At 34.6% G+C, this 24741-nt stretch overlaps 4 protein-coding genes across 7 annotated transcripts; all 4 read right to left on the bottom strand.

The window, feature by feature from the left end:
• Positions 1–215: 215 nt before the first annotated feature.
• LOC120151382 (cysteine synthase) lies at positions 216–3949 on the bottom strand. Of its 4 annotated transcripts, XM_039163866.1 has the most exons (12): positions 3851–3923; positions 3223–3277; positions 3005–3114; positions 2783–2840; positions 2210–2473; positions 1986–2123; positions 1814–1865; positions 1577–1656; positions 948–1007; positions 717–797; positions 459–574; positions 216–424 (listed from the first exon to the last, which is right to left on the bottom strand). In XM_039163866.1, the coding sequence occupies exons 2-11, from the start codon at positions 3259–3261 to the stop codon at positions 482–484; spliced, it is 975 nt and encodes a 324-aa protein (XP_039019797.1). In that variant the 5' UTR covers positions 3262–3277; positions 3851–3923; the 3' UTR covers positions 216–424; positions 459–481. The 4 variants fall into 4 exon arrangements, with proteins under 4 accessions (XP_039019797.1, XP_039019795.1, XP_039019794.1 ...); XM_039163864.1 differs by having other exon boundaries at positions 216–574; positions 3223–3286; positions 3850–3949; XM_039163863.1 differs by having other exon boundaries at positions 216–574; positions 3851–3922.
• Positions 3950–7492: 3543 nt separating this feature from the next.
• LOC120151381 (probable transcription factor At3g04930) lies at positions 7493–9161 on the bottom strand. The gene has a single exon (XM_039163862.1). It carries the CDS (start codon positions 9060–9062, stop codon positions 7833–7835), a length of 1230 nt encoding a protein of 409 aa, XP_039019793.1. The 5' UTR covers positions 9063–9161; the 3' UTR covers positions 7493–7832.
• Positions 9162–10214: 1053 nt separating this feature from the next.
• LOC120151369 (40S ribosomal protein S24-1-like) lies at positions 10215–14295 on the bottom strand. The gene is made up of 6 exons (XM_039163852.1): positions 14133–14295; positions 13717–13758; positions 13457–13498; positions 10805–10933; positions 10583–10669; positions 10215–10472 (listed from the first exon to the last, which is right to left on the bottom strand). Exons 1-6 carry the CDS (start codon positions 14202–14204, stop codon positions 10440–10442), a joined length of 405 nt encoding a protein of 134 aa, XP_039019783.1. The 5' UTR covers positions 14205–14295; the 3' UTR covers positions 10215–10439.
• Positions 14296–19865: 5570 nt separating this feature from the next.
• LOC120151358 (transcription factor TGA2-like) lies at positions 19866–23369 on the bottom strand. Its single transcript, XM_039163844.1, has 10 exons — positions 23352–23369; positions 22730–22806; positions 22445–22641; positions 21943–22017; positions 21794–21853; positions 21294–21371; positions 21153–21204; positions 20639–20910; positions 20123–20371; positions 19866–20043 (listed from the first exon to the last, which is right to left on the bottom strand). Exons 3-10 carry the CDS (start codon positions 22508–22510, stop codon positions 19897–19899), a joined length of 999 nt encoding a protein of 332 aa, XP_039019775.1. The 5' UTR covers positions 22511–22641; positions 22730–22806; positions 23352–23369; the 3' UTR covers positions 19866–19896.
• Positions 23370–24741: the final 1372 nt, after the last annotated feature.

Here is a 24741-nt window from a genome sequence, read left to right as displayed (position 1 = left end):
CGAAGAATTTTGGTATCAAGGTACTTTGTCTACTGCTGTACAGTTGGCCAAAGATTTCAAATTTGCTGCTTTGCCATCCCATATGTTAGTATTTCAATCGACAATGGATGTGGATTTTAAAGAGAGTTTTCAATGGAAAATGATGAATGTAAAAAACCAACAAGAAACTTGATGCTTGAGAAATTTATTTCAATAATCCAACCAATCAACAAGTCTGCAATCGAAACACCGAATTTTATTTAATTTAAAACTTATTTATGATGTATTGTATCTCAAACATGGTTGTTTAATCTCACAACGGACACCAACATTGTTCAAACAACATTTGCCCTTATTCCATCTGATATGACGCCATACTATTAAGTAGTTTTGGAGAATCCATCCATATGAAAAGGATTGACATGCCGCTTGACCACTTCCTTCTCATCCCCCCATACATCATATAATCACGGAAGTCTTTGAAGCTACGATTCCGTTCATTTCAAGGCTCGAAAACCATGCTTTCTGCTTCTCGTTTCACAGACTCGAACAGCACAGAAGAGAGATAACGCTCTCCGAAGCTGGGGAAGACCACCTGTTTCAGTTCCAAAAATAGAAGATTAGGACAACTTTCACTTACCTTTAGGGTGCCAGAAAATAGGGAAGTACCAGACTTAGCTTAGTTTAGACTGAATAACGCAGGGTTGACTTCAAAAAAAAAATAGATAAAAACTTACAACAACGAGTTTCCCAGCATTTTCTGGCTTTTTGGCTATCTTAATTGCAGCAGCTGCGGCAGCACCAGATGATATACCAACCTGTAACAAGGATTCCAAACAATTATCAGTAACGGAAACCACAAAACGAGTCCAACGAAAACTTGTGAATTCAGTTTACAGGTTAACAAGTACCGTTAAAAGTTGTTGATTTCATTATCATATGATACCACTTAAAGTGAAGAAACTTACCAACAATCCTTCTTTCAAAGCAAGTTGTTTTGCAGTTTCAATAGCTTCTTCACTCGATATCTGCAGTCATACAGGTAACAACCATTAAAGCGAATGATAGCATACGCACATGGAAGAAATGCTACAAAATGAAGATAGCATATGCTCATAAATGTCGAATACAACCATATTTCCTTATAATCATCTAAATTATATATAAACTCTAGTAGCAGGAATCTATGCTACTCCAACTCTTTGTTTTTGTTCAAGTAGCAATGTCCGACACATATTTGGACATAGACAAGCTACTATAACCTTCAAAGGGTCGTACAAATACATGGAAAACTTAGAGAAAAAAATTAAACATACTCTCATGGGATAAATACTTATATTCAACACTAACAACCAGGTCCAAGCAACACAGTGAAAGCAATAAAAACTGGTAATGAATTATGACATGGGGAAAATGCAAGTTCCTTTACAAGCCCATAGATAACAGCATATGATATATTTTGATCCTATAATGTAAGAAAACAGGTAGTAAATTATGGTATAGGAAAAATGCAAGTTTGTTACACTTCTGCTGAAAATAGCATTTATATCCCACACTCGAAACATTATCGGAATAAATTAGTACAACTGAGACTTACTTGAACAGTGTCATCGAGTAAATTGACATCTAAAACACCAGGAATGAAGCCAGCACCAATTCCTTGGATTTTATGTGGACCTTGAACATTAAAAATGCAGCAGTTATTCAATAGATAAAACTTTTTCATAAAATCATATGTTACCATAAAGAACACAAGAAAACAAGTTTTGGTTAATAAATTACACATTATGAAGAACAATGTGAAAAAGAAGCATTGTAATGTTAAAAAACTTACCAGGTTTCCCTCCGGAAATTACCGCACTTTCAACTGGTTCCACACCAACGAGCTGAACAAAAATATATGCAAGGGGAAATATAAGCAATACGAAAGCACACTCGTGTACAAACATGATTTAGTAATTGAAGTCTGAATTTATTCCGTCTAATTGGGCATCAGAAAATCTAACCTTAATGTCGGGATTCTGCTCTTTGAGATACTTCCCTGCTCCTGTTACAGTGCCTCCGGTACCAATACCTGAGACAAGTATATCTATCTTCCCTCCAGTGCCTTTCCATATCTCTGGTCCAGTTGTCTCATAATGGACCTAGATCAGGAAAGAAGAATCAGATCATGGCACCCTCCTACAGTCCAACAAACAAAATATGCATGCAAAACGTTTTGAAATGATACCTTTGGGTTGGCAGGGTTTTCAAATTGCTGAAGAATGTAAGAATTAGGTGTCTTTGCATGAATTTCTTCAGCTTTCTGAACAGCCCCTTTCATACCCCGAGCTGGATCTGTAAGAACGAGCTCAGCTCCAAAAGCTCGGAGGACCATTCTCCTTTCTAAACTCATTGAAGAAGGCATTGTAATTATGAGATTGTAACCCTTAGCAGCTGCCATGAATGCCAATCCTATACCGGTATTACCACTGGTTGGCTCGATCAGGACACTCTTCGGTATATAGGACAAAAGGAAATTGTGTTGAGTTAAAGCTTATCTGTTAAGTTGATAACTCAAAACTACAGGGTAATAATAAAATCGACACAGTCTTGATTTTACACGTAAAATTGTTCAGATAGAATTGAAAGGAACAAACATGTAGTTGTGTCGCTCCAACTCTTTGTTTCTCTTATAGTACCCATGTTAATAGTGGCATAAGAGACTATAGAAGCCAATGCATAATTTTACTTGCAAAGCGAAGGTGATCTAACATTAACTTGACAATGCGATTCCATAAATGTCTAGGAGAGAAATACCAACCTCACCCGGATTAATGAGACCCTTCTCCTCTGCATCTGCAATCATACTATATCCAATCCTGCAAAGAAAAGAAGAGTTTGCATCCCATCAAAGATTATCTATAAACTTCAGTCCTACATAACTGATAGCGGCATAAGAGGCAGGTGATAGTGTACGATAAATCCTTGTTCAACGTATTATATGACACAATTTTCAAACGGGGAAGTGGAAGTAATTTAATACCTGTCCTTGACACTGGAGCAGGGTTCCATTGCCTCCAACTTAGCAGCAATTTTAGCAAAGCATCCATCGACAACGTTATTCAGATAAACCAGTGGTGTTTTACCGATCAACTTTTTATATCAAATCCAACAAGATTAACGAGGTTAACAATTATTTTCTTGAATTAAACAAAACATAAATTGAAGTAAATTTATTAATAAGGATGAACACTGGCTTACTTCAGTGACATCTTTGGCAATTAAACTCTTGTCCTCCATTTCTTCTCAAGTTACTGCACAAGCACTGCAGAGCAAAATTGTTAAGCAAAACAAACTGAACTGACAGAAAATTGATGCAATTTGAATACTTTAAGAGTAACAGCAATTAGTGAGATTTCAAAATATTTGGATTAAACTACAATTGAAGTACCAAACAGACTCTTTATGAAAGGGGTAAAATTTCCCAAAGTGCTGAACACTAAATGGATTCTAAAAATCCACTGAAGTTACAGTAACCAATCAAAAAAAACCCATACATAAAAACAAGAAAAAGAAGTAACCAACAAAAACCATAAATCAAACCTTAAACACACACACACAAAAAACTAGAATTTTACAGATTTTAAAGTACCCAAATTTCCATATTACAACTTCTCCAAAGAAAGGCGGTTTTTTCCAGCAGAATCTTTGAGACACTAACGATAGAAAAGCTAAGATAAAATAATTAAAAACTATAATTTTGCAGAGGCTGAAGTACCCAAATTCCAAGCTTGCAACTTCTCAAAAGAAAGTCAGTGTTTTCTAAGGAGAATCATATTGTAAAATATGATAGATAAGCTTTAAAAAAATAAACTTCAAAGACTTTACCTTGTCTAAACTGAGAATGTAGATGAAACTCTGATAGAATTTCCAGGGATTTTATGGCAGTGCCTTGTGCCCTTATCAATTGTCAATATCTGCCTACTATAAAATAAAAATGTTATCTGGATTAGCTGGCTAATATAAAACCTTCGCCAATATTTCTTGCTTGACGGTATCTATCTGGCAGAGACTTCGGAGTCATCTGGCGTTAGGCGACGAGGACAAATAAAAAAAAAAATTAAGGGAACCTAATTATTTATTATAAGAATCAGGTAAACTACTTATTTAGTATCTAAACTATCAATTTTTTTATTTTAATACCTAAACTTTTAATTTTTTCAAAACGATACCACCTAACGCTTAGTTTTCTGCTGATGCTCAAACCCATGACCTCTAATAACAACAACAATTCTTTTAACCATTGAGATAAGTTAATTCATACATAGTTTTCCCCATTTTTTTAAGGTTATGAGTTAAAGCATGTGCATTTGTAGCTACATATATATGTGTATACGTGTGTATTTGTGTGTTATAATTTTTAAAAAAAATTATAAACAAATATTATTTTATAACCACACGGACTATTAAAATAAGAAAAAAAAGTTATTACCTGTTAAACTAATCTTTAATAAACCTTTTTCAGTTTTTACAAATAAATATTTTTTTCACTTTTTACAAATAAATCTACTTTCATGTTATATATAATATTCATACAATTCTTTCATTAAATCGAAACTTTATAAAAAAATAATTATTTTTTTAATTTTAATTTTAAATATTTTTTTAATATTTTCATAAACTTTTTTTCTTTCTAAAATCAAATAAATATTTAAACCTTTTAAAAGGTTAATTAGGTATTTCTATTGTGTCACCATGTACACATAAATCATTACGTCAACATCATAAATCATCATATTTTATATTCAACTTATGTTACGTATGAATTATGGACATAAAATTTAATCGAAGTCTATTCATACTTTTAAATTGGTAACCTAAATTACTTTGAATTTATTCATACTATTAATAAAAATATATTATTTTTTAATTTAATATTTAATGATTTCTTACATTATTTAATTAAAATTTTAGCTTTTAAAAATATTTATGTTATAATACTATATATTATTACAAATCTTTTCTGTGATAATCTTTTCAAATATAAAAAACTTAATATAGTGTATTAAACATTTTAAGACGAGTATTCATTCTGCATTTCAAGTGGATCAATTCTTCTTTCCTGATTTAATATTTTTATCCAAATTTATTGAGGACCTCATGGCTATATAAATAGTCTAATCCTATAATAAGTCCAATATAAATTATATGTTATTTCTTTTCATATTTTATTTTAATTTAAATCTTATTATATATAAGTTTTATTTATATTGATTCCGGATTAAGTTGGCATGCAACATAATGATTCATTAGGGTAGTATTTATTCGCTGTGCATATTTTTCCATATACTTAATGTCTTTCTCGAGATTAATGATAATTAAGTATTGTAGTCCATCATAATACGCGATAATAAAAAATGAACAAAGTCGATTTGGTGGGATTTATTCGCAAGTATTTTATAAGTTCGTAATAATTAAAAAAAAATGAACAAAGAAGATTTGATAGGATTTATTACAAAAATATTACAAATTTTTATATTTTTAAAATTAAGGTTCCGCGTAAAACTACCCAAAATTACTGATCAAACAAGTATAACACATTGAAAGATAGTGCGAAGAAGAAGACATTTTGCCTCTTTGTTTGTTAATCTCGAAAATAATACGACACGTTTAATATGTAGAGTAAAAACATTTTATTTTGATACGATGAAGAAGAAAACAGGAAATACATGTTAATTCACCCTGATTTTAAGTTGTCGAGTGGGAAGAATAGGTTGAATCAGAAGGCATGAGAGTAAACTCAGCAGCAGTGAGTCAGCATAACAGAAGCAAGTGATTCCAGAATAGAGAACCCACCAACTAAAAGGAAAGAAATATATTGGGTGATATTTTTCTACCATTTCCAACTACTTGTTAATAAAGAGAGATTATGTTTTAACCTACCGCAAAAACTAACAACTCCAACAAACTTGCAAAAATTAACAGAGCTTTGTGTCCAGAGGTAAGAGTGTCGCCTCCTAACCCATATTGTTGATGCTGTGCAAAACCTGCAATCTCCACGCTTTTATTCTCAAAGAAACTCTGAGCAGAGCCGCAAGCAAGGCTTCATCATACTTGAACCCGCACGATCTGCGCTCATATCATATATCCCAGTGTGAATTTCTCTTCCAGCCTGCTCTTATCATCTTCGTCTGAACTCGGGCCGTCTTCTTTGTAAACTTCAGTGGAGTTTCTGATGCTGAGATGCAGTTGCCTTTTTCATTTTTGGTTGTTGTTGGGGTGGGGGGTTGGATTTCAGAAATATAGTGGGTTTGGGGTGGAGAAGACACAGATGGTGTGGTTTTGGGTAAGGTTGGGTTAATCGGTGAAAAGAAAAGACGACCCTTGTTGCAGAAGCCATTTCGTAGAGTTTCGGTTGTTTGGGGTTTGGTGGTGTTTTGTTCAGGTTGTTAACTGATATTTTGAGTGGAGGAGAAACGAATGTATCAATTGAAATGTAGTAGTCGGATACCAGTAGAATTATTCTTCTAATAGGCTAGGCTGGGCTTTCTGTTTGACTTCAGTAATTGGCATTGTTTAGAGATGGGTTCAATTCCCATTTCACATTTCCTTTTACTCTAAAACTCCCTACTTCCCTTTTTGACTTATCACACAAATTGGTACCTGAACTTCGTAATTTTTCTCAAATTTCAGAAGAATTATCATCTTCAATTGCCAATTTGAGAGTCCAGTAGAAATCTGACTACAGATTTCAAAAATGATCCTTCAAGGATGCTGTAAATGTATAAACTCAAAAGAAATGAACATAGTCATGTTGGACACTTTCACCCGAGTCCATGTAACATAGGGCGCATGCTTGATGCATTAAACAACCTTTGTTCTCGATAACAAATTGTACCAACAACGCTGCAAGTCTTTTATCAAGCATTAAAGCAAGTCTGCACGAAATGATTGAAAGTAGAAAGCATCACAATGACAAATACCAAGTTATCTCTAATTTCCCAATTCCCAGACCACAATTAGAAAATAGAAAGTTTGATCGTTGGGGCTTTCATGAAATACAACGGCCTTTGATCTCAGAGCAGTGAATCCAATATGACCACTACATTTCATGGAGGCAACATTACAGTCTTTTCAACAAACCTTAAAAAAGGTTTGCAAGAGATAACGGAGAATAGAATGAATAAGAAATGACACCAAACAATCAGAAATCATTCTCTTTAGAAGCAATAAATTAAGGATAGCATCCCAACCCTAGTTTCACCACATCCCATAAATTTCAACCTATGTTGCTTGGACCTGAGGGTAAGTGCCAAAAAAAGCGTGTGTAACATAAATATGCTCAAATTTTAAAGAATTTTCCGATATTCTCAAAAGATCATACTCGGATAAGTCCAAATATGTGTCAGACATGGATGCTTTAAGGAAAAATAGTGAATCAGAATAAGATTTTCACTCACCAACGCATCATAACAAGTGATCTATTAAATCAAATTTCAACTAAAATATAACATTTTATGCAACAATGCAGTAAAATGGTAAACTGCAATCCATTCTGCAAATTTTACAATGTTAGAGTTTGCATAGTTGCATTAAGGATAACATCCGTCTCTTATTCTAGGCAAGTCAATCCCAACCCATGTATAAAAACCATATATACACAAATGAGAATAAGTAGAACAAACTACTGATTCAAAGCCTAAATGATTATAAATCATTATTCCAATAACTGTTCATTTCTATCAAGTAAACAAAAGGAAAACCCAAAAAACGAACTAAGAAAACCAGTTACTCCCCTACACAATCAGCCTATCCATCGATAATCAAGAAATCGTTCATGGAAATCACTCATAAGCAACCGTATTCAGAAATCACCCTCCCATCGACCGAAGCTCCTCCAAAGCCATCTTAATCTGATCCTGCACCAACTCCAACCGCTTTGAATAAACTTCCAACTCCAATATTTGCTGCTTTCTCCACCTCTCATCAATTAACTCCCCATTACGACCACCGCTGCCCCCAAAATTGCCGAAATTCAATGGCATAGCATTCATAGCCAATCCACTAATCTCTCTTCCTCCACATCCTCCTCCTCGTCCTCCCATTAAACAACCTAACAACTCCTTAAACAAGGGTGCTAAACAACTCTTCACTGCCTCCTCTACTACAGCCACCATGTTTCCTCTTTCTCCTCCTCCTCCTCCTCCACCACCACCGCCACCTCCAAATCTCTCCACACTAGCATGATCATGATCACCACTATTATTAAAATTATTGTTAGAAATCACAAACCCATCATTTAAAACTCTCTTCTCCTCCATTTTCCCTCCTTTACTTCTAGACCTTTTCTTGGTAGCAGGGGATTTCGAAGTAGAATTTCTTTTCTCTCCACTCTCATCAAGTAAATTGATGTTAATAGCATTATTAATATTATTTTCATCATAATCTAAAACATTATCTTCTACTTTGCCAACAGTATTACTCCATATCTTTCTAGAAATTTCAAAAGTAGCTTGATCATGAGGGCTTTTGAAGGAAAAATCTTTACCTGAATCGATCTTATTCATCACGTTCCTATATTTCTTCTTCAATCTTCGAAGTTTCTCAACTAATTGGTTCTTGTTGCAATCCAGCTGAAGCTTCGATTTTATTATATCGTAAAACAATGCAGTGTCATGATGATGGTGGTGAGAAGAATTCGGGATGGTTCTCGAGGTCGAGTAATCGAGAAATCCTTTGAGAAGCTCGATCTCGTCTTCATCAGTCCATAAACGTTGAAACAACCGTCGTGATTCATCGAAAAGTTGCAGAGGAGGTTTTTTCTCAGACACCGCGGAATCAATCCGTTGGCGTTTGAAATCGAGAGTCAATTCGCCGATTGGAACGGAAGCGACGGTTAAGACGGTGGAGGAAGACAAGGCAAGAGGAACGGCGGGGATCGAGTCGGATGAAACGACGGCGACACTCGACTGAGGTAGTGAAGAGGGAGAATTAAAATCCTCTTCTTCCTCCAACAACCCTTCGTCGTTTCCGGAGGAAGAGGGTTCCTCGTCGTCGTCCTGAGATTCCTCAAAAACGGCACCGTACTGCTCCGAAGCCATGAGAGAAAGACGAAGAGAGTCAAAAAAAAAAAAACGAAAGATGTTCACGAGGATTTTGTTGATTAAGAAAAGCGTATTGGACTTGGTGAAAGGGTAGAGGTTAGTTCGGTTTGGTTAGAGTTAGGCCCGTGTGGGGTTCAGAACCAGGCCGACGCCCTTGTCTAGCGCGTGTACGAGGAAAATCAACTTCCATTTCATTTTATTTCCTTTTATGGTGTGATTATTTTCATTGTTTTTCTCAGATTTCTAATACTATAAAACTCGTAGTCATGTTCAGTAGGCAGATAAAAATACTTTGGGTATATTATTCTATTGTCATTAATTTTTTTTTATTTTTTATTTTAGTCATTAATTTTTTTAAAAGGAACTCTCTAATGTTATAATTCAATACAAATAGCGAAATGATATAATTATATTAATTTCAATCTTTAAAATTTATATATCTTATCAATTCAATTTTAATTTGATATTAAAAATTATATTAATTTGATCATCCTCGTATGATAGGTGTTGCTTAACCTACCAAAAGAAAATAACACAGACGAAAAGGGAAAGAAAAAGATAGTGTTCATTATATTTTATGCGATCTGAGTCATCACCTTTCATTTTAAATTTTAGTGTAGGACGCATATTCAGACATAAATTTAAGAATATAATCCTTATCCTCTATTACATGTTTAAAAAACCATATAGTAATATTCAAATATACTCAAATAATATAAATGGAAACTATCAAACATGGAAGCAACAAGATAAAATATAATAGGATAATTTGGAAAAATTATTTTGATATGCATTAATAAAGAAATTATTTTGAAAAATAAAATTCAATTGTGTGAATGACATGTAAACAAAAGATTGATAGTCTCTTTTTAATTGGTTGAGACCATTAATAACACGATGAAACGTATTCATGAAATAATTTCTCATTACTAGGGTTGATCTAAGCTCTCTTATTGCAGTAACCTCCGCATGGGCAATAGGGGCAGTAGGGTCAGTGTTGATCAAAGCCTTGTTATCACAACTGACAACAACATCATCGTTTCTAACGGAAACAACAAGATTTAGGGGCTAAAATTATTCGGTAATATTATGACAAAAATTAGACAAATTCATATATCAATGCGAACCAAAAAAATTCAGACATCATTGTAGCTAAATAAAAATCTGACTTAAAGTTCAGGGATATTTCAATTTCTGCAATGAAAGAGTCCTCAAAATAAAAAAATCAGATAGTAGTAATAATATAACCAAACATATAGAACAACATCCAAAATCTAGTTTCCAAAAAAGAAACGACACCTAGGAAACACTGTTGCAAAGCATTGGCAATATCATAAGCACAAGCTTTACCTTAGCCTTTCCTTCCTTTAGCTCTCACTTCTTCTTCGAGGCTTCACTGGCCTTGGTCTATTTAAAGCAAGCAAAAACAGTTCGGTTATCAGCTTTGCCGGTCATTTAAGTTATTAAGAATGGACATCAGTTCAAGCAAACTATGTGAACATGTTGGTTAAACTTACCTTCTTTACTCCCCGGATCTTCTTAGCCCTGTTTTTCCTTTCTTTCATTTGTTTTCTCGATTTCTCTACTTTGGTATCCAGTCCATTCTGAAAAAAGAAAGGCAAAAACTAAGTGGCTTGCATTGTACATCACCCGTTCAAAGAGAAGCCAAAACAAATGCAACTCGCAACTACAAATACAAAGACAAAAGGCATGCAAAAGGGAACTCCTGGGCAATTTACCCTGATCAGCCTGTACTTGGGCTCATACTTCTTCGCATTCTCAACAGAATCGTAAATCAAACCAAACCCAGTAGATTTTCCACCTCCAAAATGAGTCCTAAACTTGAACACAAAGATTGAATTGGGATCCTTCACAAACCTAAAGGTCACGTGTTAGTGAGAGAAGCTCCAGCTTCTCTCTAACCTTGGTGTTTTCAAATTTCGAATTACAATAGCCCAGGCGTCTTTTGAAAAATTTTCTCTCTCCTCCGACATCCACCCATTGTCCGCTGCCACCGACAGCCGTCCGCTGCCGCCGCCGCCATACTCCGACCACCGTTTGAAGCTTTTTTCTCCTGGGAAGTTCACCGACTCAAGGTGATTCCAAATCTGGCTTTAGATTTGCGATTGAGACATTCAATTGACGCAGATCTGCTCGAAGTTCACCGTCGATTTACGCCTCTTCCCGCCGCTAGTGGTCGTCACCGCCTCACCACCGGACTCAGCTTCTTCTCGCGACCATAACTCCCTTTCCTAGTGTCGAAAATCAGTTCTATTTCCAGTGTTCTGGTTCGGTGAAATCTTACCCTATCCAAGCTGTCTGTTTTTCCAGTTAATCCTCTTCCCAACTTCTCAGTTCTATCCATCTGGTTCGGTGAAATCTTACACTATCCTCCAAGCTGTTTGTTTTTCCAGTAAATCATCTTTCCCAGATCTCTCCATGGAACCTCTACGCTCGTCTAAGCACAGGCGTACTAGTGGTTTAGCTGCAACAACTGCGGCAGGTGCAGCGTCTGTGAACTCCATTAGTACTTCCTCTGGACCTGACAATGCAATCAATTTTTCATTTTCCGGCAAGGAAAAACGTGAGAGGGAGAGTGAAAAGGAAAGGACAAAGCTCCGAAGACGGAACAGGCGAGCCTTCACTAGACGTATGTTGGCCGGATTGCGGCAGTTTGGTAATTTCCATCTTTCAGAGCGTTCTAATATGAACGATGTACTGGCCGCCTTGGCCCGTGAGGCAGGTTGGACAGTTGAGGCCGACGGCTCTACCTTCAGGCAATCGCCTTCGCCCCAAAAGCATCAAAATTCAAGAGTATTTTCAGCGAGGTTGGGTGATAGTCCTTTATCAACCGGGCGTTTGAAAAATTGCTCTGCTAAAGCTACTTCAGACTATCACCCTTCTGTTGGTAGGATTGATGACAATGGACTGTCTTCTTCTCAAGGAGGGAAACAAAAGCTCGGAACTAATTCTGTAGTGCAGACAACACCAACTTTACCTATCGCTGATATTGTTCAGGATGGAACCAAGGAGAGCTTCATGAAAGGGTACTCTTATGAAAAGTTTTCCGAAGTAACGAGAAGGAGAAAAAATGAGTTTCAAAATTGGTCGAAGGATGGTCATCCAAGAATCGGAAATGGGATCAGAAATGGTTGTTTCACGATTTTTATCGAAAACCTTCCAGAGATGATCCATTGGAAGAGACTTGGGTTTATTTTTGGCACACATGGTCATGTTATTGATGCCTTCATTCCTAAAAAAAGAAACTCGAAAGGGGTCCGTTTTGGGTTTATTCGGTATGCAACTATTGAAGAAGCAAGGAGAGCGATCTCAAAAATGAATGGCTCTCGTATCGATGGCAGCAAAGTTGGCGTTTCTTATGCTAAATTCAAACCTCGACATTCCTATTGGAGGAAGTCCTCGTTAGGTGTTCTTCGCAAGTCCGGGATAGAAGATGATTCGAGGAGGAATCATTATAAAGTTGAAGGTGTTATAGATGAAGAAAAACTTCAGGTGTTGAGCAATTGTCTAGTGGGGAGGTGCAAGGACTTTGTCAAAATTGGTCATCTCGCTAGACAAATGCAAGCGAAGGGCCTCACTGGCTTTACCTTAATGAGAGCTGCTGGTAATGCGATTTTAATGATTTTCGAAGACAATGCTTCATTGAGAAGTGTGAAGAACAATAAATCAAATATTCTCGCAGAGTGGTTCTCCATAGTCGAAGCTTGGTCAGAGAGTTTGGTAATGGAGTGTCGTCGAGTATGGTAGTTTGCGAGGGTGTTCCTTTTCACGCATGGAATTGGGATACTTTCAAGAACATTGTTGATAAGTGGGGTTTATTACTAGCTATCGACGAAAGTTGTCAGTCTCCATCATCTTTTGATCGGGCAAAATTCAAGTCCTCATAAAGGCTGATGCGAGAATTGATGCGATGGTGGAATTGAAGGTTGGTGACAACTTCTTCAAGGTCATGGTGCATGAGATAGAGCCTTCATTCAAACCAAACTCTTGGGCTCCTGAAGAATACGAGTCTCATTAGATCTTGTCTCTTCAATTGTGGTTTTGTTTTTATCTATATGGTTGTAGGTATTGCTTTTAATTTGTATTATGTTCTGTTGCGTTGTTTTAATCCTACTGCTAGTGGCGTAATTAGAAGGTGATTAGATTGTGGCTTTGGATGAGGTTATATAGGGTTAAGGTGTTTGTTGTAATAGTGTACATCACCATGAGAGGATATTTCGTGGTGTCTTTTATATCGGGTATTATTATCAATAAAATTTGAGGTACTCTTTTCTTCCTTCCAATGTTCGTTAACATACTTTTAGTATGTGAACGAATACGAAGGGAGTTTTTAATGAGACCTCCAACTTCTATCAAAAAAAATTGGGATCCTTCACCTCATACATTCTAGAAAGCTTCTCCTTCAACTCTGCCTAAGGTTAACAAATCAATAATCAAAAACCAGTCAATACAATCATTCGAAAAAGATGAGCAGTTGGGATAAGACTACAACAGTATCAGAAAACATTATATAGGTCTACCTTGGATATTGACAAATCAACAATAAAAAACCAGTCAATACAATCAATCGAAAAAGATGAGCAGTTGGGATAAGACTACGACATTATCGGAAAACATTATATAGGTCTACCTTGGAAACATTGGGCCTCCCAGGGTGTAAAACATCAATGATCTACAAAAAAAAAGGGACCAGGTTAACAATAAACTCAAAAAAATATAAGTCATTCTGGAACTTCTAAGTTTCCCCCCAAAAGAAGAACATATTTTACTGTAACCATACTTTGTATGCAACCAAGTGTATCGTATTCAAATAAGCATTAAAGCAAAGTTCAAAATGAAGCATCTTATTAGCAATGCAATAAAACATCACGATTTGCTCTCTCTTTTCTTTTGTAATTTCCTCATTTAAGCAGATCTAAAACCTATACTAAACCCTACACGAAGAAACTAATAGGGAAAACAAAATTACAGAACTAAATAAGAACTAAGACTAAAATTTAAATTGAGCCATGTTTGGTTGCCGAGAGAAACGAGAGGGGTACTCACAAATTGTTTCCTGGAAAGAAGCCTGTTGGTCATGAACTTCCTGGTCCGAATAGTCACTGCCTTATCCGCCATTGCAAAGCAAAATTCGTTTTTCAGCTGGGAGCAGCTCTGCAAGATTCCAAACTGCAGCAGCACCTCAAGCAGGAAGAGTGAAATGGGGAGAATTTATACCACTGATAATTAGGGTTTCTCTCTTTTGGGCTACACGAACTTTTATGAGTATCGGGTCTACAATTGGGCTAACCGTTTTAAAATGTGATTATTTTAGGCCTGCTGTATAAAGCCCTCCCTAGTTTTGTATAGCTACGAGGTTTGAGTATCCGATTGAGCCAAGTTGAGTCGAGTTAAAATATTTTTGAGTCGTTCGATTTGATAAGTTATATTTTATTATTTAAAATTCATTTAAATTTTTTCAAATCGATTCAAATTGTTCGATTTTCTATATAAATTTAGTTGTAAATATTTGTAATGTTGTAATACTAATTGATTCTAATTTAGACGAATCATATTTCATAACTTGGTTCAAATTTGAAACTTTTTAATTAAACCGAGTTTATAAAATTACAAGTTAAATCAATTCTAATTAATAGAAAAATTCAATTTTTTTCGAATCGGATTGAGTTTTATTCACCCCTAACCGCTACCAGTGGCGGATCCAAAAAATATTTTTCAGGGTGGGCACATGTATTAATAACGAAAAAATTTCGTATGAGGTGGACACAAATAAAATTTTAGGGTATGTACCTTTAGTAAAATGAACGAATAACATAAAGAAATTCAGATTCCCGGGTGTGTATAAATAAAATTTCAAGGTGAACACCTTTAATAAAATGAAAAACTAACATAAAAAATTCAGTTTCAAGGGTCACGTGCATAAGTTCAACCTACATCCGCCAGTGACCGCTACTAGTTCGGTAATCTCCTCTTCCACTTGCTCCCCTCCTCCTCCTTGTGCTTTCTCCCTATCAGTCTATATCACATTGCAATTAACCAACCCAAATAAGGAGAGAAAAAATTACTACTTACTGTCAGTAAATTTATGAGATAATATCAAGGTTCACATACTTTTATAAATTCACATGTCCGGAATCGAATAATAGAATTTATAAGATAATATAATTTTTTTTGTATAACCATCGATATTTGATCTATTGATCGACTAATTCGTCTCGAGTACTGTAGAGATAAGTGTGACCCTTTTAATTCAATTTGCTCCATATAAGATAATATAATCTTTAATCAATAATGTTTGATCGATTGAACTAAATCCTGTGCTCGGTTTTACCTTGTTGACCAATAATTCCTATTATTTTAGATGGTGAGGGTGATTTGAAGACAGAAAACACTTTAATCAGCAGATAACTAATGCACACTCCTTCCAAATAAGAACATCCACGGCCGTCTTTTAGAATGTGATATGTCGTAAGAAATCAAAATTTTAGGTGCCTTACATTTAAAAAAAGCATGTTAATAAAAAAATATTTTCTCAAAAAATATATTATCATTCCTTTATTAATTCTCATGATAAGATTTTTTTATAAAAAATATTTTAATTTTCTTTTTTATTATCTCAATAAATGAATTGTAATCATTTAAAAAAACACTAAAAACGAAAAAAATCTTATTTATAATTTATCCTAATTTCAATCTTCTCTAATCTTCTTCATCATCTAAAACCTAAAAAATAAAATTTTATTTGTGTAGTGTAGGTAAGCATGGTAATTACTAATATGGATCTAGATGGCCTTGCTCACTTTCTTGTATCACTTTGGAACCTCCGGAATTGAAAGAATTCCAAAGTGCATGATAACAAGATTCAACCCCTATGAATATTGTCCACTAATGCTACCTCCCTTTAACAAGACTACCTCTTGGCCAGGTGCAGGTGCAGGTGTCGGGCAGAGCGAGGACGTTGCGGTCTTCTCCAGGAGCATCTTCGTGTATTGATCATGCGAAATGAAAATCTCCCCCTCCAAGTTATATGAAGATCAATCTTGATGGTGTTTTTGAGCCCACTGGGCGTATAGCGGTTGTGGAGGCTATTGCCCGAGGTTTCGTTAGCCAGGTGCTTGGCGGTATGGCTACTTCGTCGTCAAGTTGTGTCGAAGTCGAGTTTTTGGTGTCTCGATCAGAGGAGGACTTGTCCACGTTGGGTTATTCGGGAAACTCGTAGGATTTTGGATGCTAATTTAAATTATAAAGTGTGTTTTGTTCCTAGAGTTTGTAATATTGTGGCACATACATTGGCTAATTGGGCTCTCCGGTCTGAAAATGTCTTGTATTTTGACTCGACTTGTCTCGAGATTATTATGTCTGTTGTAACCAATGACTCTTCTTCTGGTAATACAAGGTCCTGGATCACTCTTATCTCTTTATAAGTCTTAAAAAGAGTTTTTTAATGCTCATTTTCTCAAAAAAAATGATTGATTTATTATCAAAATAATACATATCAATTGACATAATCAAAACCGAATTGAAATTAATTGGTTGAAGGTTGCTGTAGGTGTATTATGGTTGTAGAAGTTTGATTACAGTTTTTGTTTTCTTTCCTAATTTAGGTATAGCTTTCTACGAAAGGTTGTAATATAGGAGTATGTTTCTTAGGTTGTACTCTGATTATATTAATAAAATTTTATGCACTCTTTTCCTTCTTCTTATACCCGTTAAGATACATTGTAGCTCAACGGTTATGAAAGGGTTGACATATAAAGAATTGACAGTATTGACGGCACAAATGTAGTAAAATTATTGTATAATCTTCTTTAAAAAATTATAAAATTACATGTAAATTTAATAATAAAATTGTATTTGAAGTTTTTTTAAAAAAATATAAAATGAAGAAAAAATTCTCACTTCGTGGAGATAGAGTGAACTGTTATCTATTATCAAAAACGAAAATGTGGTAACTCACCAATAAAATTATGTGCTCTAAAGTCTCTTATCACCATTCACCAGGGGCATATCTAGGGGTGGGCCTACCTAAATCATGGCCCACCCATGCCCCAAAATGTTATATATATATAGGGGTGTTCAAATCTGAGTACTTGGTATCTGGTTCGAAGCTTCGGGTACTATAATCTTCGGATATCTATTATAAAAAATGAAAATGTGGTAACTCACCAATAAAATTATGTGCTCTAAAATCTCTTATCACCATTCATCAGGGGCATATCTAGGTGTGGGCCTACCTAGATCATGGCCCACCAATGCCCCAAAATGTTATATATATATATATAGGGGTGTTTAAATCTGAGTACTTGGTATCCGGGTATCCGAAGTTTCGGGTACTATGATCTTCGGATATTTTATTTTGTGACCCGTGTTCTGACCCGGATGTTACAAGTACCCGATACTTAAGTATTCAAATTTTACGGGTATCTGTAATTCGGGTAATCGAGTAGAGTATCGGTTCTTTTAGGCCACACTCATGTAACCGTTTGACTTCCTCAGCTTCTTCAGTTCACCACCGATGTACCTTCCGCCAATGAAAACCATGGGCAGGGGGAAATCATCCAATTCCAAAAGTACTTGAATTTAACAAAACTCAAACTAAAATAAAAGTAGAATGGTTAGTAAATTAATTACATTTAACTAATCAATCAATCAAAAACCAAAACTCAAAGTGAAACTCAGACCCACAAATCTACAAAATTCGGTTCGTTAATTCGGTTAATTAATCGATTTCAAACCGAATTAATCGAAATTAAATTTTAAATATATAAATATATTATATATAATATATGATCTCAACCCAAATTATTTAAAACTCAATTAATAATTTAATATCTAATAACTTTTAAACCTAAATCAATATTAATTAATTAAAAAAATTCATATAAAATTTTTATTTTATAATTATATATTATTTAAATTAATTGTAAATTGTTTTTTGAATTAAAAAATATTCAATTTTTATATAAATTAGAAAATAAAAAAATCGATTAATTCAAAAATTAACCGAAATTTATTCGGTTCGGTTAATATTTTCAAAAAAAAAATGGTTCGGTTAACGGTTAAAGAAAAAAAAATTCGGTTAATAATAATTCGGTTCGATCGACTACCATTTTAACCGAATGAACACTCCTAGGGAGGGAACGCAAAAATAGAAAGAAGGCAAAACCCACCTGAAATGAAGAACTATGAAACCGAATTCAATAGTGTTGAATTACAGGGAAAAAAATAATCAGTGAATGAGAAATTATAAAGAAAAAAGACTTGGGCATGAAAGAATCAAGCGAAGAGTTGGGTGTTTTTTTTTTTCGAGCTTCTTTTGGAGTCATCAAGGTCAATGTAAAATGTGCGGTATTTAAAACAAGTTTAAAATATGAACTACATTAGGAGGGAAAAGGCCAAATTGTAAAAATGTAACCAGGGAAAAAATCTATTTTTTTATTTGGGCTCGATGTGAGAAATGTCGGGCCAGATACTCAATCCGGTCGGATATTTTTTTTATAGAAAATTATCTAGTTTTGTAAGTTCCAATTGTTGGGTTGAGTCAATCGGGTTAGGCATTTTTGAACACCGAGTTGATATATTTTTCTAGATTTGCTTTAAATATATAGTTATTATAGTTTTAAATTAAATATATATACAAATTTTGTTAGATAAATTTTTAGGTATAATGTCAAAATTAGTCCATAACATTTATCACAATGATCATTTTGGTCTCTATTATATTTTTTTAGTATTTTAGCTTTCAATGTTTTATTTTAGGGCAAAAAGACTTATAATACTTGATTGAATAGTAACTTTGACCCTTATTTTTTTTCTAGAGTATTTAAGCTTCCAATGTTTTATTTTAGAGTAAAAATGAACCTTATTTTAGAATGTTAAACTATGGAGTCATTTTGTGTTTGTGAATAATTTCTTGTGACGTTTGGTTTTAATTTACAATATTTTAATAGTTTGATCATCTTTTATGGCTCGTTTATCGATACAATTAGATTTGTTTGTATCTATTTTTTGTTCAAATCTTTTGATTGATTTAAAAAAAATCATGTATGATCCTTATATGTTCTAAAGTGGTTAGTTTTAATATTATAGAAAAAAATTTAAATTATATATTCAGTTTACGATGATAGTTATAAATCATTAATGCAATTTTGTATATCTTTATTTTATTTAATACGATTAACTGATTTTATTCCCAAAAGATATTGTGTAATATAAAAAGTAATTAATTGTGCAGTATAAGTTCTTATTGTTGTACTTAATTATTTACATTTTTAATGTACAGTTAATGTCACTTAATAATAAGTTTGATAAAAATATATTATTTTTTCAAAATTTATAAATAGACCATTCAATTAAAACGATATTACAATCATATCACTTCGTCATTAAATTTAAAATGAACGTAGTGGTTAAGAAATTGTTAATACTACTTGAGATCCCAAGTTTGAGCACAATGTATACTATAAGTACGAACATTCAATGTCAAATGATTAAGAGTCTTTGAACAAATATTACCTTATACTCACACAGATTAATCAAAATATATTGAAACGAACATCTAATAACAATTCTACTTCAAAAATACTGGTTAGTCTGGTCTTACAAAGGCAACTGATGATAATATGATGATCGATCGTGAAAAGAAAAGCTACATATTTTCAGTTTGGAGAAACTGCTCATAATCTAACACTCATTTCACGACATGCAATACAAGAAAAGACTAAAACACATTACATACAAAATACACATGATGACAAGGAGCCAGTGTTACCGGGCGAGCTGATTTTACCAGCCAGAGCAGACGAGAGTTTCACTCTCTCGGTCGGGCGAGCCAGAGGGAACTAAGAGCACGTAATCTGGAGAAGTAATCATGTATCGCGAGAAGTGCACGAGCCGACTGTCGGGTTGTCAATATCCGGTGCATTTGTTGTAGGGTTTGCTGCCGCAGATTGTCTGCCTGCTAGTATTAACTTATTAGCTTTTCCATGGAAAGCTGCGAGTGAATCGACTTTTCATTTCGAAAGGGAAAGGATTACCTGACAAATGAAACCCTCAAGGGTTCCCAGCTTGCCCATGGCCATGGCCATTTGACCCATGTAGTTTGCCACATTCCCAGATGACCCGGATGAGCCTAAAGATCCGGTGGACAATGTCTCGGCCAGCGACTGCTGCAATGCCTCCATACCTTGAGATAGTGCATCTTCAGCCTGCTGGGAGGATTGTTGTAAGTTGCCAATTCCCACCAATTGTTGCTCTGTCAAAGGCTCCAATTGGTTTACAAGAAGCTACAAGCATTGTCATTAAACTCTAAGATGACAAATTATGAACATAAAAACAAAAATATAAGGAATCCTATCAACATTTTTACCGCCTTTTCATAATCAAATCGGAACGTTTATTAAATTACATCAATGGGAACTCAAGTTTTAATTGTTTAGAAATTGATGCGAGATTTTTTTCATCCTTAAAAACGAATAGAGTTCTTTAAGACTTCATTCTTAAAAAAAGTTGGCCATTCCAATAAGTTGTGCCTAAACTTCATATGGCCTCACCTTTAGAAGCTCGGATGACCGGAAGCCACCAAGCCACAAGAAACACCTCTCAGCAGGTGTCTTCCACATGCCTGACAGCAAATGGAAAACATCTGCCTTAGCTATGTTGCTCTTCAGCCTGAAAATTTCATCATAATGAGCCATAACACCGTCAACTATAATATGAAGTTCTGCATCACCTGCATGAGAATTTACTGCCGTTCTTAGTTCATTAATTTGTCGATTATGCTCTTCAAGCCACCGTGAATATTCTACATCAAATGTCATGGCACCTGAAAAGAGGGAAAAAATGACAAAAACTATTAGAGAAACTCATATATGCATGCTTAAATTGGAATTATAATTCTGCATACCAGTGAACAAATTAAAAAATCAAGAAACTCCACGATAACACTACGGTGAACACAACGTCATTGGAATTATAATTCTGTTGCTTCAATAATAAATCAACTCGTACTACAATCACTAGAAAAGAAAGTTTACCAAGAACATGCTTCAGGAAAAAAATTATTACCATTTCCACCAATTGAATGACTTTTATCTCCTGAGCTCGATATGAAGATACCCTGCAGGGAATGCCAAAATTGTAAGTAATACCTACTTAAATAAATAACTGAGAATGCAGTTCGTGTAGTTATGAAGGAACAAGTCTAACCTGCTGCCGTGCCCGCTGGAGCTCCTGCTCCAGTTGTGTCAACTTCAAACGACTACTCTCCAGCTGTTGCACGTACGCCTGAGAAAGAGGAAAGGATGATGTGCTTCAATACAGGATATCAACATATTTAGGCAAAACAAAACATTCAGGTGAGCTCAAACAAGAAGATATTCATGCAAAAGTACTTTATGCAGCAAAACCATCAACATCAAACATTTCGATGAATGTGAATGAGAGGATTTCGAGGACTGAAGCTCATAACAATAAGCAAAGTTTCAAATCATGAGAATTTGAGAGCATAAAGCATCCAATGGTCCATAGTGACAAAAAAAATTAAACAACATAAAGGCAACAGGAAGTCTACAATAATCACTTGAACTCGTGAATCTACCAACCAGTGCCATAGGAAGCTCAATTTGAAAAATAAAAGGAAACAACATAAGATGACCTTCAAAAAAGAAGTAGAATAAAAGCATTAAATTTAAAGGGGAACAACATACTTTCTTCCTCAATCGGCTTTTTCTTGCAGCCTCGCGATTTTGAGCAAGTCTGCGAAGAGTCTGTAGAACATTACCAAACAAAGATCACTCAATATCACCAATTTAATGCTCAGCTATTATCCATGCAAATAGTTACGAAAGCATCTGACCTTTTGGTCCAAATTACTCTTGGATCGGTCACTAGAATCAGAAGGTGCAACAACAATTGATTTTCCACTATCAAACTGCACAGAAGCAATAAATAATGAGATTGATAACAACATGGACAAAACTAAATCTTTTCTCAGCAAGTAGAATAACAACAATTACAGCAAACAGAACTTGTCCCACTACATGATCCATAAATAAAATCACAAAAACGTGCTCTACTCGGGACCAAATAAATGAAAGGTTCATTTCGACAGCTTCTCCAATATCTTGTTAGGTGTTCCCTCTTCCTTTGACTTAGGCATATTCCATTAAATCAGGTCTTACTCTAGCATATTCCAAAATCCAACATTTATAATAGCATGATGCATTTTGATAGTGCAACTGTTAAATGCTTGCCTAATTCTAAAGAAGAGCATCAAGTAACGACAACCATCTAAGAGGTCCTAAAATTGATTAAATTAGAGTATTGAGAAAAGGAGAAAAAATATGAAAAAACAATACCCTCTGATTCATTTCATCTGTTTCTGCATCTGTTGAGATATCAGTCCTTGGACTAGCATCAGCCATACTGGATTCTCCTCAGATTTCTGTATTACCACTAGATATGGGGACTAGATTTTTTTTTTTTTTGGTCGACTTCTTTCCAAGTGCAATCCAACTTGGGTGGCAGATGGATTTATAATAAATGAAATTGTAGTCTGTTTCAGGAAACAAGGATAGTATAAATAACCAAGCATTAAAAAGAAAATTACTTACTCGTTAAATTATAAGAGAAATAAAGTCCACCTTATATGAAGTGCGGATATGGTTGCGAACAGAAGAAAATGGTTGACCACTTGCTTTTGCCAAATTAAACACACTGTCTGCATTGCCAAATAAAGAGTCATTCCCTTGTACAAAAATGCCACTATTATGTCCTATACAACTCTTGATCATAAAATCCTCCAAAAGAAACACACACCAGCTCTCCCAAATCAAATACTTCACCGAACTCAAGTTTTAGCAGCCCAATTTTTCAAAATATTATAAAAAGAAAGTGAAAAGGGGCCAAATTTGCAGTGTGCAGCAACCTAAAACTACAAAGAAATCAAATCAATCAAAACCCAAATTAGAGAACCCCTTATTGACCCAAGTTGATCTGCCAAACAAAAATCACACAACTTCAACACAAAAACTTCCACACCCAGAAACCAAAAATCTATATTAGAACATAAAAATGGCAAATGAAGTAATCTTTCAACTTCCAAGCTCACAAGAACGCACATCAAGATTTTCAACTCGGTTACCTACCACTTTTTTCCCCAGCTAAATCAGTGGAAATTAGTCAACTTTGATAAAAAATAATAACTGAAAATGATGCGTTTTAGAGAGCAAAGTTTGAAGCTTGGGAATGGACCAGAAAGCTCACCTGGTGAAATTTTGAGGAAGACGATGAAAATTGTGTTTTGGGGGGGGGGGGGTTGAAAACTATTATTAGTATTATTTTGGATAATGATATTCCAATCTCTAGACGTCCTGTTCTGTTAGACAAATCGTTCCACTTCCCAAGAGCTAATGACTCCTTTAATTTCGTTTTCAGGTACTGGTATTTTTTGTTAGTGGGTCACTTTGACCCCTTTTTTTTTAATTTTTCTTTATTTTTCGTGGGTTCTCTCTTTATATGCAATATAAAAACAGCACAGACGAAACCTAATAATCAAAAGATATAAATAACAATATGTTATCATAATAATAATCATTATATAATAATAATAATAATAATAATATTTAAAATTGTTATTATGTTATCACGATATAATCGAACCAGCAACCCACAACCCTTTCAGAGGCATGCCAAAACCACTCGACTGAGTCTCTCAATCGGTAATGTATTCCAACATCCGCTCTTGTTCATCTTCAACAATTGCAGCGCGTATTCCAGCCAAGGATCCGAATTCTGGTAAATTTTTCTTTTTCAAAATCGAAATGCAGCTAATCTTAATTGCATTTGTTAATGCGAAATTCATGAACTTTTTTTGGATTTTGTTTATTTAAGCTCATTCAAGCTTTGTTTCCAGATCAAATATTTTACTCATGCTGTAAGAGTTCTATCCTTTGTACAGATTACTGGTGTAACTTCGATTGCATTTGAGTAGTAGAATGGACTCAGAATCTGCTGATTCCTCCTCTCAACCTCAAACTAAAGCTTCTGGTGTTGAAACCTCTGCTGAAGACGACTCCGATGTTAAACGCCCAGCTAATTCTAATGATATGAAATGTCATTCAGTGGCCAACAATGTGGAACCTACTGTCAAATCTTGTGATACTGAACCTCCTAAGGCTGGTGACAATGCATCTACTGCTTCTGTGAAAACCATTTCCTCACCGGACCCCACGCCATCTGATTTTTTACCCTCCAATGCCATATATAAAATGTTGGAATACAATACCAATTGAGAGACTCATCCAGTGGTTTTTAGGAGTGTTCATATTTCGGTTTTAATCGAATTAACTGATAGAATCAAATTAATTCGGTTAATTCGGTCGGCCACCGAATTAGTTCAGTCGAAAAACGGTTAATAATTTTTCTAGAATTATGTTAACGATTAATTCGGTTCGAAATCAATTAATTAACCGAATTAATCGAAATTAAGTTTTAAATATTAAATATATTATATATAAGATATGAGTTCAACCCAAATTATTTAAAACTCAATTAATAATTTATGATCCAATAACTTTTAAACCTAAATCAATATTAATTAATTAAAAAATCCATATAATTTTTTTATAATTATATATTATTTAAATTAATTGTA

The sequence above is a fragment of the Hibiscus syriacus genome, unplaced genomic scaffold, assembly GCF_006381635.1.
Source record: "Hibiscus syriacus cultivar Baekdansim isolate YM2019G1 unplaced genomic scaffold, ASM638163v2 tig00111053_pilon, whole genome shotgun sequence".
Classification (NCBI taxonomy): Eukaryota; Viridiplantae; Streptophyta; class Magnoliopsida; order Malvales; family Malvaceae; genus Hibiscus; species Hibiscus syriacus.
The sequence above is the reverse complement of the archived record's forward strand: the minus strand, read 5'-3'. Positions and strand labels throughout refer to the sequence as shown.